The sequence below is a fragment of the Vitis vinifera genome, chromosome 10, assembly GCF_030704535.1.
Source record: "Vitis vinifera cultivar Pinot Noir 40024 chromosome 10, ASM3070453v1".
Taxonomy (NCBI): Eukaryota; Viridiplantae; Streptophyta; class Magnoliopsida; order Vitales; family Vitaceae; genus Vitis; species Vitis vinifera.
The window spans coordinates 806,267-823,756 of record NC_081814.1 but is presented as its reverse complement, the minus strand read 5'-3'; the positions used below and the strand labels follow the sequence as shown (position 1 = coordinate 823,756).

General features: G+C 34.2%; 2 protein-coding genes across 2 annotated transcripts; both read left to right on the top strand.

Annotated features, from left to right (window-relative positions):
• The first annotated feature begins 410 nt into the window (after nt 1-410).
• LOC100253799 (probable F-box protein At4g22030) lies at nt 411-12,656 on the top strand. Its single transcript, XM_002263334.2, has 2 exons — nt 411-654; nt 11,551-12,656. Exons 1-2 carry the CDS (start codon nt 411-413, stop codon nt 12,654-12,656), a joined length of 1,350 nt encoding a protein of 449 aa, XP_002263370.2.
• Nucleotides 12,657-16,291: 3,635 nt separating this feature from the next.
• LOC100248699 (probable F-box protein At4g22030) lies at nt 16,292-16,993 on the top strand. Its single transcript, XM_019222513.1, has one exon. It carries the CDS (start codon nt 16,292-16,294, stop codon nt 16,991-16,993), a length of 702 nt encoding a protein of 233 aa, XP_019078058.1.
• Nucleotides 16,994-17,490: the final 497 nt, after the last annotated feature.

Here is a 17,490-nt window from a genome sequence, read left to right as displayed (position 1 = left end):
CAAGCCCGCCATACCCACCTTCATACCCACTGAACCCGTGTCTTCTTTCATCACCCGTGCCTGTCCATCAAACCCAAACATCCCCACATGCACCCCTCATGCCTATCATGCTTGTACCTCCTTATACCCGACTCACCCATCATCTTCTCTATTATCTATTCTCTCCGCAGACCACCCCCGAGATTCTAAAGCCTTAGGCGGTGCAAGACACAAGGGTGACAACCAGGTTCAAGAAGAATAGGAAGAGGAGAGGAGGCGTCAGCGCCGGCCATGGCCGGATCGGCAAGCACCAGAAGCACCCCGGTGGCCGCGGAAATGCCGAAGCGGATCCAAAAGGGCCCTGTTCGTGGAACCTCTCTAAAGCTTCAAGAGTAAGAGTGGGAGCGCCGCATTGGTTCATGCTAGTTGAGATGACCATCAAGACCGACGCGTTTAAGGTTATCAAGAGGGCCATAGGCAAGCCATCGACGCTTGGAATGGCTGAATTTCCGGGCGCTATTGAGGCGGAGCTGGAGGTGGTGGCTCTCGCTATGATGTTCGGCCGTGGTGATGCAGGTGGTGTCGGTGAAAGGAGGTACCGAGGACGTCATGCTTTCCTGATGATCCCACGCGTGATGGGTGTCCCATTGTCGGTGAAGGTGGCGGCCAAGAAAGGTTGCTGGTGAAGATGAGGATGCCCAGGTGGAGAAGAAGCTGTGGAGAAGATGAAGTATGGGCTTGGGTTTGAGTTGGGGTATTGGGCCAAATTTTGTGATGGGAATAAGTTTTAGGCTAGCCCATGAAGACTCTGGGCTCAGATTTGAGTTGCAGCTCAGGCCTGATTTCATGTTTAGTTTTGGATTTGGATTTGGATTTGGGCCTGTAGATTGAGTTTTATGTTGGACGTGGGCATGGGCTTGAGCCCATGGGGTTTATGATATTATCCTTATTATTATTATTATTATTATTATTAATAATTATTATTATCATTATTACTATTATCCTTATTATTATTATTATTATTGATTATTATTATCATTGTTATTATTATTAATTATTATTATCATTGTTACTATTATTATTGTCATTATTATTATTATTATTATTATGGTTATTCTTATTGTTACTATTATTATTATTATTATTATTAATTATCATCATTGTCATTATCCTTATTATTAATTGTTACCATCATTGTTATTATTATTATTGTTATTATTGTTATTATCATTATTCTTGTCACTATTATTATTATCACCACTATGATTGTTATTACCTTAAACTTTCAAAATCTATTTATTATTATTATTACTATCATTAAGCCAAACTTTCAAAACCCCATAATTATTATTACTAACCCAAATTTCAAAAATCTATTTATTATCATTATTTGTATCATCATTAACCCAAACTTTCAAAACCTCATTATTATTATTATTATTAACTCAATTTTCAAAATCTATTTATTATTATTATTATTATCATCATTAATCCAAATTTCCAAAAATCTCATTATTATTGTTATTATTAACTCAATTTTCAAAAATCTATTTATTATTATTATTATCATCATTAATCCAAACTTCCAAAAATCTCATTATTATTGTTATTATTAACTCAATTTTCAAAAATCTATTTATTATTATTATTATCATCATTAATCCAAATTTCCAAAAATCTCATTATTATTGTCATTATTAACTCAATTTTCAAAAATCTATTTATTATTATTATTATCATCATTAATCCAAACTTCCAAAAATCTCATTATTATTGTTATTATTAACTCAATTTTCAAAAATCTATTTATTATTATTATTATCATCATTAATCCAAACTTCCAAAAATCTCATTATTATTGTCATTATTAACTCAATTTTCAAAAATCTATTTATTATTATTATTATCATCATTAATCCAAACTTCCAAAAATCTCATTATTATTATTATTATTAACTCAATTTTTAAAATCTATTTATCATTATTATTATCACCATTAATCCAAACTTCCAAAAATCTCATTATTATTGTTATTATTACCTCAACTTTCAAAATCTTATTATTATTATTATTATTATCATTATCATTGATTAAAACTTTCAAAACCTTATTATTATTAATTCAAACTTTCTAACTTTCAATTTCCAAGCCCAATTTATAAAAATTCAACCTTCAAATAATACTTCAAAATTCCGATCTTTAAAACTCAATTTCGATTTCCGAAGACTCTCATACTCACTTTAATCTATTTAATTATTGTTATTTTATTTATTTATTTCAAAACTCCGTTTTAAATCAAATTCTTTAAAATTGTTGATTTCCGAATTAAACTCCTAATCCCGAAAATTCTCATGTTCTCATTAATTTATTTAATCATTAGTATTTTATCTCCATTTTAAATCAATTCTTTAAAACTTCAGATTTACAAATTAAATTCCTAATCTTGAAAATTCTCATATTCACATTGATTTAATCACTAATAGTTTGTTTATTTATCTTAAAATTCTATTTTAAACAATTCTTTAAACTTTCTGACTCCTAAATCTAATTTCCAATTTCAAAAATTCCAGCATTCCCATTCATTTATTTAATCATTATTTTCGTCCTTATTATTATTAGGTCATTTATTTATTTCAAAATTCCATTTTTTAAACATTTTTTTGAATCCCAACTTTCGAACTTAATTTCCGATTTCTAAGATTCTAATTTCCTTCAAGTTTGACATCCCAAAATTCCAACTTTTAATTTTAATTCTCAAGACTCCAATCTTCAAATAATTTTCGAGACTCCAATTTCCAAATAAATTTCAAAAATTCAATTTTTTCTCTAACAGTTTTAATTCTCTTCGGGTTTCAAATAATCTTCGATTTCTCTTGGTTTTATATAAACATGAATGCTATTTTCATAATTCCAGAATAATGAGATTTGTGATATTAATTCCTGCAAAAATGAATGGGCTTTGGTGGGGGCCCGCCATACGTGCTTTCCTCATGATTGATTGATTTGATTGATTGATTGACTTGGCTATCATACATGATTTATTTATCCTGCTCTCCGACATGCATGCTATTATTTCTTACTTGTGCACTAACCTCTCTCTTGATAGCGCATGGTGGCTCGTCGCCCAGGTACGCACCTACTTTCACTCTGGTAATTGTCCAAGCATATTTTGATTCTCACGCGTGCATGATTTATTCTGGGTACTCATTGATTTACTCGTCCATTGCCATGATTGCTTCATTTTATTAGTAGAGACCTGTTTTTAGGGATTTAGAAGGGTGCTACGGTTTTTACCGTACCTTCCTGATAAGTAACCTGGCCCCCGAACCCGATCCGGTTTTTCACAGACCACCTTTTCCAAGACAAGGAGTCACACCTAGGGTTTTCCTTTCTTATTTTGTTTACCCTTTAAAAATAAAACAAAAATAAGTGGCGACTCCAAGTCAGTTCTTTTAATCAAATAAAAAATCAAATTTTCAAATAAAAATCGAGCTCGTCATCGAGTGGGAAACGCATGAGCCGAAATGCGGGGTCCACATGACCATGTTAGTGTGAAATTGAATCTGGTTAGCTAATGGTAAAGCAAACCTCGGGTGATATGGACTCATCCTTCTACGAAGGATCTGTCTCTTTTATCTTCTAGAAGGGATAATGTTGGGAAGCATTTATTGGTTAGTTTCTCACAAACCCATACATGAAGAGATCCAATGAGCAAGAAGTGATGAATGACATTTTTTTTTTCTTACTCTTCTTATTATGTTTAGGGCCCATCATGTCTCCAAATTTTTGTTGCGATCTTAGTCCAGCTGCCGAACTAATTCGATACATATTGAAAAAAACAACCAATCAAATCACATCGAGTCTATATATAGATTTTAATGTGTCAAAATAAATATGATTAATATTTAATTATTAAATATTATTCATGTATTATGTTGACTTGTCATAAAATTAAATAATATTATTTTTAAAAAAACAAGATATTAAGTAAATTAGCAATTGAAAATATGAAAATAAAAATAAATAACAGTATATTTTATAAAGTTTATTTAAAAGTAAAGTATTTAAATATGATATATTTATAAAAATGACTCTACTACACCTTCAAATTTTAATTATTAATTCATTTATTCATTTAAATATCCAAATATATAAATATTTTATAAATTTAGTAATGATATTATCAAATTCACAAAAGTTAAAAACTTAACATTAAACCCCTGAAAAATCCAAAAGCGAGTTTAGGATAGTAAAAGATATTACAATTATATAGTTATTTTTATTTTTTAATAAGTAATAATAAGTCTTTGATGTAGATGACATAAATTATATTATAAGTAATGTTAATTTAATAATAATTGACCTGAAAAACCTAAAACTCTCAAACAAACCCTTTCTTTTGTTACTCGACGACTCAATTGTAGTTTCAAGCTATCGGGCACTGTAATGAGCACCTTCAAGCTAAAAACCAATTAAGACCTAAAAGAATTTTATTACCAACCAAAAAAGGAAAAAAAAAAAAAGTGAATTCATTCATCAGAGAAATCAAGGTTAGACCATTTAAGTGCGTTACAAATCCAGATCCAAAACGAGATGCTACAAAATCGAGCCCTGTTTTTCCATGCAAGTTACCCTATATGATGCTTAAGCTAACAAGGTAGATGTTGAAACGAGTCCTCAAGACATTAATCATCACAATATACAATCGTAGGCCCTGTGTGAGACACCAAGCTCACATATATGTCTTGAGTTAGGATGCGTTGGAAAGCAACTTTAAGGAAGGATATAAAATTCATTCTCCCAAAGTCCCAATAGAAAAGGGACAAAAAAAAAAAAAAAAACTAGAATAAATGTCAGATATTAGAATTACGGATCTATCATTTTTCCCCAGAAATTTTCATTTTCCCCAGAAACTTCAACAAACATCTACATCTTAAAGGGCTTCAATATTTGGATGATAACAAACCATTTATGCTAAAATAGTTGTGAAGGACGTAAACAAAAGAGAAAACCAAAAGCAATGGGAAAAAAAATTTCTAAAAACCGAGATTCTGATATGGGAAAAAAAAGGGAAAGTGTCAAAAACTTTACATAAAACAAGGCAAAAAGAAGATTGAGACCAACCTCAACCTTGATGCTTTGTAGCTCCAACAATGTCTCCCTCACAGTGGCCCACTGGTGGGGCTACGGTTTTGAAGAAAAAAATTTCACAAAGAATAGAATATGGGATGAGAAACTGGGAAAGTAAACAAAAATAGTATAAAAAACTGGGTTTTATGCTTATGTGGATTGATGGGGGTTATTTTGAACATTAGTTTTGGAAGAAGCCCACTTTTAATATTAAGTTTATGAAGAAGCCCATTTTGGCCCAAAACTCCTAGATCAAGCTGGGGCTTTAGAATGAGAGTTTTGGGGCAAAATAACCATTTCATGTAAAGAAATATCAATTTTAGCCCCCTTACCAAACTTACGTTAAAATTGGCTTTCTTATTGTCATATAGGAATCACATCATATATATATTTTTTCAAAATTTAAGTTAAAGTCTCAGTTGCCAACTGAGATTTCATTTTTAAATTGAAGTCTCAATTGCCAACTGAAGCTTCATTTTTTAACTAAAGCCTCAATTACCAATTGAGACTTCAATTATTATTATTATTATTATTTTACTTTAAAATTTAATTAAAAATATTAAATTACAAATTATTATTGAAATTAAAAAAATATTTTAATAATAAAAATTTATATATTTAAACTTAAAGATCTAATATTACTTCAATAAAGATAAATTGATAAGTATAATAATAAATGAATATTTTATTTATTAATAAATTAATAATCTTAAAATAATAAGGTTATATGAAATCTAAATAAAATATAAAATTATAAGAAAAATTAACAAAATTTTGATTAGAAATTTAATATAAAAAAATAGTTTTGGTGGTTTATTCTTAAGAAGTATTTATCTATTTTATGTACCATGAAAAAAGTCCCAAAGCATTTTTCTTACTCAAAATATTCTTTAAAAAAAATTTGAAAACTTGTCAATTTTTTTTTTTTTTAAGAAAAAATGTTTTATTTTCAGAATAATTTTTCTTCTATATATTATCAATTATGTTAATTATATTATAAACATTAATGAGATCAATCAGTTTATTATAATATAATACCTATAATAATTGAGGGATTTTTTTCTGATAATTAATTACAGATCATAAAAAAGGAAAAAATAAAATAAAATGTAGAAAACTCGAAATATCTATTTCAAATATATACGTATAAATAAATAAAAAAACTATAAAGCTTATAAGAAAAAAAAATTATTAAGATTAAACTTATCTCTTTATTTCTCATTATTATTTTTGAATAATTATTGACCTTACTAATAAATTATTTTGAATTTGTGATTTAGTCATAAAAATTTAAAAAAAGAATTGACAAAAAGAATGCCTATTCTCTCATTGGAACACGGTGTGTTAATTGGAAAGAAAGACGTCTGGAGATTTCATAAAATGGTGATAATGCTCAAAATACTTGTAATCTTTGAACAAATCCCATGTTTTAGTTACGTCAAATATATCTGCTGATCAACGATATGTGGCTACAGAATTCAGACCCAGAAATATTGGAGAAGCAAAAGGTTGATTTTATTATTTCTGGTCATGACCCATTATTGGGAATTTAAATTTAAATTCTTCATCACAAATCACCTCAAAAACATTTGACAAATATCTCTAACGAGTGATAATGAGCTGAAGGAATTGTTCATACTCATTGGGATTTTGAACTCTTAATTAAAATATGTACTTGTAATGCCTACGCCTATTTCAAGGTTTTACTGGTTTTTGCAGGTTAAAAGTCAATGAAGTACTGCCTCAATGCCCTATTTGACAAGCAGCGTAATTGAGAGGTGAACCAAAGACAAGAAAAGGTCTAACCCAAGACCCATGAGACCATTCAAACGTTGAATAGCGTACTTGGTCCACTCCCATTCCCTATATATAATCCAGGTTGCATTGCCACCACATTTCACTACAAGCCTAAGCCATTCACTACACACCCCTTAGAATCAACCAATCTTAGCAACAAGAAGAAACTCATACAGATCGTACAAGGAGAGGATATGGTGAGTCTTCAATTTTCATCGGCTGTTATTACGTCAGTGGCTTATTCCTCATCTCGTTGCCGGAGAGGAATGATAAGAGCTACTATCAATATGCCTAAGCTCCAGCCCATCCGCCTATCTTTAAACCTCCTCGCTAGAGAGTTGGTACTACAGGAAGTACTGGATATGGGAGTTGGTCTCATAGCTGCAACTCTTCAAATTGATAAATAGTAGTTTTTTCCATTCATACTTTCATTCGTTCATGTACAGAGAATATATAGAGGGTAATCACCATTCTAAGAATGGGAAGGAATAATATAAGGAAAGAATGATATAAGGAAATAACAACTAATATCCTAATATATCAACTTTCCTAATATCTCAATATTCTTAATATCTCAACTTTCCTAATATTTAAACATTCCTAATATCTCAACACTAAATAATATAAGGAAAGAATGATATACGGAAAACATTCCTAATATCTCAACACTCCCCCTCAAGTTGGTGCATAGATGTCACACATGTCCAACTTGTCTAAAAATTTTGAGAACACTTGACTTGAGACAGCTTTGGTGAGAATATCGGTCAATTGATCTTCTGATCGAATCTTAGGCAATTCCACAATCTTATCATCCAACTTTTCCTTAATGAAGAATCTATCCACCTCGACATGCTTTGTACTATCATGTTGTACTGGATTATGAGCAATGTCACATGCGACTTTATTGTCACAAAACAATCGGATTGGTTGCTTAGATAGGTAACCTAAATCTTATAAGAGAAGTCTTAGCCATAATGCCTCACAAAGTCCTAGAGTCATACCTCTAAATTTTGCTTCTGCACTTGAACGAGCGACGTGAGATATTAGGAATGTTTAAATATTAGGAAAGTTGAGACATTAAGAATATTGAGATATTAGGAATATTGAGATATTATGAAAGTTGAGATATTAAGATATTAGTTGTTATTTCCTTATATCATTCTTTCCTTGTATCATTCCTTCCCATTCTTAAAATGGTGATTACCCTCTATATATTCTCTATACATGAACGAATGAAAGTATGAATGGAAAAAACTACTATTTATCAATTTGAAGATGGTATCAGAGCTAAGTACATTAATCTCCCCACAAGTCTCTGGTATCTTCCCTTATCGATTGATACTTGATTAGGCTCAACACACAATTTCAAACCTTCTTCTATTGGTGTATTAATAGGTTGACATCCCGACATTCTAGTCTCCTGTAAAAGATCTAAGGCATACTTTCTTTGAGACAGAAAAATTCCTTCACTTGATCGAGAAACTTCAATCCCAAGAAAGTATTTCAGAGGACCTAGATATTTCATTTCGAATTCTCTAGATAGATAATTTTGCAGAGCTTTTCTTTCTTCAGGATCATTTCCTGTAACTACCATGTCATCCACATATACGATGAGTGCGGTAATCTTACCATGTTGCTTTTTCAGGAACAAAGTATGATCTGAATTACTTTGACGATAGCCAAAAGCTCTCATTGACTTTGTAAACCTTCCAAACCATGCTCTCGGGGATTACTTCAACCCATACAATGACTTCTTTAATTTGCACGCCTTGTGACATTGCTTTTCTGACACCATGCATCCTGGTGGAAGATCCACATATACTTCTTCAGATAACTCGCCATACAGAAAAACATTTTTCACATCGAACTTTTGTAATGGCCAATCTAGGTTTACAGCTAAAGATAGTAATACTCGAACTGTGTTGATCTTAGCTACAGGTGCAAATGTCTTTGTGTAGTCAATTCCATAAGTTTGAGTGTACCCTTTTGCTACCAGTCTTGCTTTAAATCGTTCAATACTACCATCTGCCTTGTATTTCACAGTATAGATCCAACGACACCCAACTGGTTTCTTTCCTGGTGGACATTCTACGAGTTCCCATGTTTCATTCTTCTGCAATGATTTCATCTCTTCATTCATGGCTGCTTTCCATCTTGGATCAGCTAAGGCTTCCTGCACACTGTTAGGAATAGTTACAGTAGATAATTGATTTACAAATGACTTATTTGATTCAAACAAACGATGGTTAGACACATAGTTGCTCATGGGATATTTGACTTTGGTAGACAATTCAGGTTCATATGTGGGTTTAGGAATACCTCTATTATGACGGTGTGGTAACCGTTTCATGAATGGATCAGGTTCCAAATTAAAAACACCTTCAACAGACGACGATTGGTTTGGTATTTCAGTGAAGACATCTTCGGACCCAAATTATTGACCACTCATATCCAACTCACCCGCTTCTTGGTTCACTAGTTCAGATTGTCCAAATTCATTCTCCTTAGAGATATGATAATCATAATCGAGAGTCTGAATTTCCTTATGGTACTCCCCCTGAAGTTCAGACTCAGATGAAAAATACATCGAATCTTCATGAAACACCACATCTATTGTAATATACATTTGTCGAGTTGGAGGATGGTAACATCGATATCCCTTTTTGTGCAATGCATATCCAACAAACACACATTGCAATGCATGAGAAGTTAACTTGGTGCATTGGTGTTTGTATAGATGCACAAATGCCACACAACCAAAAACACGAGGAGGTAGATTTGGGACAGTTGGGGCAACTACGACATTAGTAAGAGCTTGGAGAGGTGTTTGGAAGTTAATTGAGCTGGAAGGTACCCGATTGATCAAGTATACGGCAGATGTGATTGCTTCTCCCCAATAAGATATCGGTGTTTTTGTTGCTATCAAAGAAGCACGAACAACCTCTAACAAGTGTCGATTTTTCCGTTCAGCGATTGCATTTTACTGGGGTGTATTGGAACAAGTAGTCTGATGAATGATGCCATGTCCTTCCAAATACTTTTGAAGATCAGAACTTTGATATTCTCCACCATTATCACTACGCAGAACCCGAACCTTTGCATTGTACTGAGTTTCAATCATTTTATGAAATTTTTGAAACAACAAGTTCACTTCATCTTTGGTCTTCATCAAACATAACCATGTCATTCTAGTACAATCATCAATAAAAGTAACAAACCAACGTGAGCCACTCAAAGTTGGGACTTTGGATGGGCCCCAAACATCAGAATGTATAACCATAAAAGGAAACGGACTTTTGTTCAAAATTAACGAAAACGAAACACGATGGCTTTTAGTCAATTCACAAATATCACAATGGAAACCAGAAATATCACTCTTTGCAAACAAATTAGGAAACAATTTTTTTAAATAACCAAAGGAAGCATGTCACAAACGTCGATGCCACAACCAAATTTCAGACTTTTTCTTCTCCCCCTCAGATCCATCTGCCATCAAGGCTTGTTGCAACTTATTTGAATCATTTGACTGCAAGTCCAAGTAATAGAGTTTTCCCCTCTTAATACCACAACCAATCGTTTGTCTTGTTTGGATGTCCTTAATCACACAAAATTCAGGCCAAAAAATGACAATACAAGATAAGACTGCGGTGATTTGAGAAACTGACAAAAGATTGTAATCTAAAGATGGAACAACTAAAACAGAATCCAAATTCAAAGTATCAGTAAGAGTTAAGGATCCTTCCCCAATGACTGGGGTTGTGTTACCATTGGCTGTGGAAATAATTTTTTGTGAGGAAGGTCTAAGTGGTGAAACCTGTCTAGAATCAAAAGTCATATGATCTGTAGCACCAGAATCAATTATCCATGCACTATTAATAACAGGTGTAAAAGTATTTAAAAACTTACCATCATGATCTGTAGCGGCTACCAATGCAGAGGCTTTCTCAACAACATTAGCCTCTATTTTTATTTCGGCAACAGTTGCAATCGAGGTTTTCTTGGAATCTTTCTTCCGTTGATCACGATTATTATCATTAATAACAAAATGTTGATAGCCTAAACATGATCTAAAGGTCCATGGTTCAAATCCTCGGTTCCTCATTGTTTTCCTAGTCATACCAAGAGTCGTTGCTTTGAAATTGTGGGATATCCAGATTGGTGGGATCAATCTTATTATAGTGAGTGCATTTGAAGGTTGACTTATCAATATTAGGGCTTGTCTTAGGATGGATGATCGCTGTCGGACTACTATAGCGACAAAATATCCAGGATTTCAGTTCCATGGCTCTGATACCATGTTCAAATTGATGAATGAAAAACTACCATTCATCAATTTGAACATGGTATGTTCAAATTGATAAATGATAGTTTTTTTCATTCATACTTTCATTCATTCATGTATAGAGAATATATAGAGGGTAATCACCATTCTAAGAATGGGAAGGAATGATACAAGGAAAGAATGATATAAAGAAATAACAACTAATATCCTAATATCTCAACTTTCTTAATATCTCAATATTCTTAATATCTCAATATTCTTAATATCTCAACTTTCCTAATATTTAAACATTCCTAATATCTCAACACTAAATAATATAAGGAAAGAATGATATACGGAAAGCATTTTTAATATCTCAACAGCAACCACCAGCAATTTGGAGAAGAAATACGAGCTGAGTACTAATGGTACTTTCCCTTCTGTGAGCAATGTTTCTGATCCTTTGGTGATTGCTAAACTCCATGCAATCATGGAGGCTGTTGCAGATAGAGTGGAGACGCACAAGAATATCGGGGAGCAGCGTGATAATTGGAACCATCTTCTTTTGACATCCATTAATGCAATCACACTCACTGCTGCAACCATGGCTGGAATTGCTGCTACAAGTGTAGGAGGACCCCTTGTAGCTCTCAAGCTCTCTTCCACTCTGATGTATTTGGCAGCCACTGGGATGTTGGTGGTGATGAATAAGATCCAGCCATCTCAACTCGTCGAAGAACAGCGCAATGCCGCGAGGTTGTTTAAGCAGCTTCATGGCCAGATTCAAAGAACACTCTCTTGTGGCACTCCTACTAGTACCGATGTTGAGGAAGTTATGGAGAAAGTTTTGTCACTGGACAAGGCCTTCCCGCTTCCTTTACTAGGAGCGATGCTCGATAAATTCCCCAAAACTGTGGAGCCTGCTGTATGGTGGCCGGAGCACAGGCAAAGGCAGGAAAGGCAGAGTGGGAGAACAGATGGAAATGGTTGGCGTGTGGAGTTGGAGGAAGAAATGAGAGAAGTTGTCGGGGTTTTGAAGAGAAAGGACACTGAAGACTATTTGAGGCTGGGCAAAATAGCCTTGAAAGTTAACAGGATGCTCGCCATTTCTGGTCCCTTATTGACAGGCTTAGCGGCTTGTGGAACTGCGTTCGTGGGATCTTCTCACGGTCCCTGGGCCGCCACACTAGGAGTCGTAGCTGGAGCCATGGCAAGCGTGGTGAACACAATGGAGCATGGCGGGCAAGTGGGCATGGTGTTTGAGATGTATAGAAGCAACGCAGGCTTCTTCCGGCTGATGGAAGAGAGCATAGAGTCAAATCTGAATGAAAGAGATGTGGGGAGAAGAGAGAACGGGGAATTGTTTGAAACGAAGGTGGCTCTACAGCTAGGAAGAAGCTTGTCCGGGCTCAAGGGTCTGGCAGCATCCTCTTATTCTTCTTCTAAAAAGGGAGAGGCCATTGAAGAGTTCGCAAGCAAGCTCTTCTAGTATCCTAGAGGTTCATCCTCAGTTTTGTTGATAATACACTAAATCTTGCATATCATTGTAAGCTAACCTTGTCTATAAACACAATAGAGCTGTACAATCTAGTAATTCATTTATTCATTCATGCAATTGAAATCAGACTAGTGGGGGTCTGAATATTCCATGGAAATTGAATTAGTCCATTTTCTATACAGCAATTTGTACACAACGCCCCCAAAACTGAAAATTGAGAAAATATGCATTCAGCTAAAACTGATGTATTTTCTGGGTCACTGTGATAATTTATCGATTTTCTTTATCATCTAAGTTTCTTTGGTTTTCTTTCTAGTGCAAGAAAGCATGATAATCCAAATGACAACTAAGAAAATGCGGCTCCTGAGGTTGAAAATTTCATTTTCTTATGGGGTTGGTTGGCTATTAGAATCCATAATATGCATAAAAGTCATTGGAAGAAGACAAACCACGTAATTAATGATCCACACATGGAAAAGTTCAAAATTATCATTCCTTAACTCTATTGAAATAAGACAGTGTGTCGAGGAGACACTGACTTTTATCATAGGAGCCAAAGTCAACGAATAGGTTTGCTACCAAATGATTCTTTTTACAGTAGATAGTTGTCATTCCATTGAATAGACTCCAAGAGGCATTAAGGTCGTAATTATGGCTACATTTTCTATGATTACCTTTCATTTAATTAATGATAAATTTATGTGATGTGAACTTTGGCGAAAATGCAATCAAGAATATGACCAAAAAAGAAGAAATTGTGGGGTGGCTTGTCGATGTGCAGACATTATCCCTTTGTCCTCACCATTCCCATTTATTTACTCAAAAGTGAAACTGGTAACATAATTATATTATCATCCCTTTGCATTATTCAAATATATAATTGAAATGCCCAAAAGGAGATCTGCTTTTAGTATTGTTTGGCAACAGCCGAGGATGATGGATCTAGTTAAAAAAAAAAAAGGCATTTCTTAGAATATTTTTGGTTCCCAAAATTTAAATATTAAATATCATCAAACCATTAGATGTGATGGAGTATTGTGGGGACCTCACCAGCTCTTCGAAGGTGACTAAATAGTGTTGACCACTTAGAGTAAGTATTTTTGGTCAATTTGTGGATTGATTGCACGATTTCAATATATAGCGATATAAATGTTGTTAAAATTTGTTTACAGTTTGACTGTCTACATGATGATTGATCAATTGTTTATTATAATTTTTATTTTTTTCGATAAATTATAAACCTCTTGACGTTATAATCCTAGGTATATGAGTTTTCTCATATTTTTTTGGTGAAAATCTAAAAGCCCTTATGCATTCAAGTAAGAATTGAGCACTTGAAATAAGTAAATTTTTTAATTATTTTCAATTTCACAGTATATTAATTTCTTACCATTGGACTCTCTTTCTCTCTTATATATTTATATATATAAGTTGGTGTCACCCTTTCCATGTGGTGGTTGTGAATCTTGTGATACCCACTCACTCAAACATAAAAATAAGACAAGAGGGAGAGAAAAAAGAAAGAAGAAAGGGACACGCATAACACTAACCAACCCGGTTTCAACAGTTTTCCAAAGTTCCTAATTTTCTCAAGTTTTTTTTTTTTTTTGGGCGAAATGTTATTTTTAATTTGAGTCCAAGTCTACTAGGGTTTATCCCTTATACATATGTATGCTATTGTATGATTTTGAATTAATGTGCCTAAAATTTATGTCATTATTCTTTGCACTTAACATTGTCACAAAAAAAAAATCAAAATCAAAATCAAAATTAGTTGGATTTGAGGTATTAGAATCATTTCACATTAAGGTATTGAAGAGTTTACTAAAGTGTTCAGAGGTGTTACGTTGTAGATGTGAGAATATATGTATATTATGAAGAAGTAGCAACTATGAGATAAAACCATATACCTAATTTTTAAAATTTAGTGAATTCTAGTTTTATGCTCTTTGACCCTAAAGGTTTTAAATTCCTAAAGTCTTTGAGAAACTTTATAAGTGGTTTTCTATATATATTGCATATCCATGTATATGATTGAGTACTCTTTGTTTGTATTGGTCAATTATTTTCTAATCAAAGAACATATAAAAACTAAAAATTTGTAACCTTTGGGCTAAATCAATAAAAACTACATAAATTGCATATCCCTCTTTTTGGGTAGTTCCACAATACAAGATCTTAAACTTTCAGTTTTTATATCTGAATTATTGAAATGTCCTAATTTTTTTCCCAACAAGTATTATTATAGCTTTTGTTATTCAAGGATTTTTAGTATTGTGCTAATTATAAAACTGATGGTTACAAATTATACAAATTAGAAATCAATAGTGGAGGATTCATTTTTTTATTTTGATTGGGAAAATACTATTTTAGGTGATAGTCACAAAGTAACTAAAGAATATGGATTAAGAAAAACTAAATAGAAAGGCAATAGGAAAGATTAGGTAATTTAAGTGTTATCATTGTGATAAGCAAGGCACAAGAGGTTTCAGTGCAAAGTATTTAAATTTCTCATTAAATTTTGCAACAATTTAGTCACAAAAAAAAAAAAAGAGGGGAAACAAAGAAAAAAAAAAAAAAAAAAGGTGGTGTCCATGGCTACAGGTTTGAAACCCAGAAATATTGGAGAAGCAAATTAGAGGTTGATTTTATTGTTTGTGGTCATGACCCATCAGTGCTATTACCACGAATTTGAATTTAAATTCTTGGTCATATATTACCTCAATCCATTTGACAAATATCTCTAAAAAGTCATAAATGAGCTGTGGGAATTGTTCATAATCATTCGGATTTTGTACAGTTAATTAAAATATATATACTTGTAATGTCTTTGCCAATTTCTTGGTTTGACTGGTTTTTTCAGGTTGAAAGTCAATGGAGGACTGCTTGAATGCCCTGGCTTATAAGCAGCCTAATTGAAGGGTGAAACCCCCAATAAACCGAAGACGAGAAACAGTCTAAATCAAGACCCATGAGCCCATTCAAACGTTGAACAGCATACTTGGCCCACTCCCATTCCCTATATATAATCCAGGTTGCATCTCCACCCCATTTCACTACACTTCTTCAAGCCTAAGCCATTCAATACCCGTCCATTAGAATAACCCAATCTTAGCAACCAGAAGAAACTCATACAGATCATACGAGGGGAGGACATGGCAAGACTTCAATCTTCAGGCGTTATTGGTTCATTGCCTCATTCCTTATCTTGTTGCCGGAGAGGAATGATAAGAGCTACTATCAATATGCCTAAGCTCCGGACTGGCGGCCTATCTCTGAAGTTCCCCGCTAGAGATCTGGTACAGGAAGTACTGGACATGGGAGTTGGTCTCACAGCTGCAACCACCAGCCATGTAGAGAAGAAATACAAGTCCAGACGTAATACTACTTTGCCTTCTGTGAGCAATGTTTCTGATCCTATGGTGATTGCTAAGCTCCATGAAATCATGGAGGCTGTTGCAGATAGAGTGGAGATGCACAAGAATATCGGGGAGCAGCGTGATAATTGGAACCATCTTCTTTTGACATCCATTAATGCAATCACACTCACTGCTGCAACCATGGCTGGAATTGCTGCTACAAGTGTAGGAGGACCCCTTGTGGCCCTCTAGCTCTCTTCAACTCTGATGTATTTGGCAGCCACTGGGATGTTGGTGGTGATGAATAAGATCCAGCCATCTCAACTCGTCGAAGAACAGCGCAATGCTGCGAGGCTGTTTAAGCAGCTTCATGGCCAGATTCAAAGAACACTCTCTTGTGGCACTCCTACTAGTAACGATGTTGAGGAAGCCATGGAGAAAGTTTTGGCACTGGACAAGGCATTCCCGCTTCCTTTACTAGGAGCCATGCTTGATAAATTCCCCGAAACTGTGGAACCTGCTGTATGGTGGCCGCAGCACAGGCAAAGACAGGAAAGGCATAGTGGCAGAACAGATGGAAATGGTTGGAGTGTGGAGTTGGAGGAAGAAATGAGAGAAGTTGTTGGGGTTTTGAAGAGGAAGGACACTGAAGACTATTTGAGGCTGGGCAAAATAGCCTTGAAAGTCAACAAGATACTCGCCATTTCTGGCCCCTTATTGACAGGCTTAGCGGCTTGTGGAACTGCGTTCGTGGGATCTTCTCATGGTCCCTGGGCCGCGACACTAGGAGTCGTAGCTGGAGCCATGGCAAGCGTGGTGAACACAATGGAGCATGGCGGGCAAGTGGGCATGGTGTTTGAGATGTATAGAGGCAACGCAGGCTTCTTCCGGCTGATGGAAGAGAGCATAGAGTCAAATCTGAATGAAAGAGATGTGGGGAGAAGAGAGAATGGGGAATTGTTTGAATGAAGATGGCTCTACAGCTAGGAAGAAGCTTGTCCGGGCTCAAGGATCTGGCAGCATCCTCTTATTCTTCTTCCCAAAAAGGAGAGGCCATTGAAGAGTTCGCAAGCAAGCTCTTCTAATATCGTGGTGGTTCATCCTCAGTTTTGTTGATAATACACTAAATCTTGTATATCATTGTAAGCTAACCTTGTCTATAAACACAATAGAGCTGTACAATCTAGTAATTCATTTATTCATTCATTCAATTGAAATCAGACTGCTAAAAGGTCTGAATATTCCATGGAAATTGAATTAGTCGGTTTTCTATACAGCAATTTGAACACATCTGCTCATCAAAACTGAAAATTAATAAGTTTTATATGCTTTCAGCTAAAACCGATGTATTCTGGGTCAATTTGGAGTGAAAGTCCATGAATAATAAACAATGTAATACTTAATACTTTTTCCTTATCATCTAAAGTTTCTTTAGTTTTTTTTTTCTAGTGAAGAAAGCATGAAAA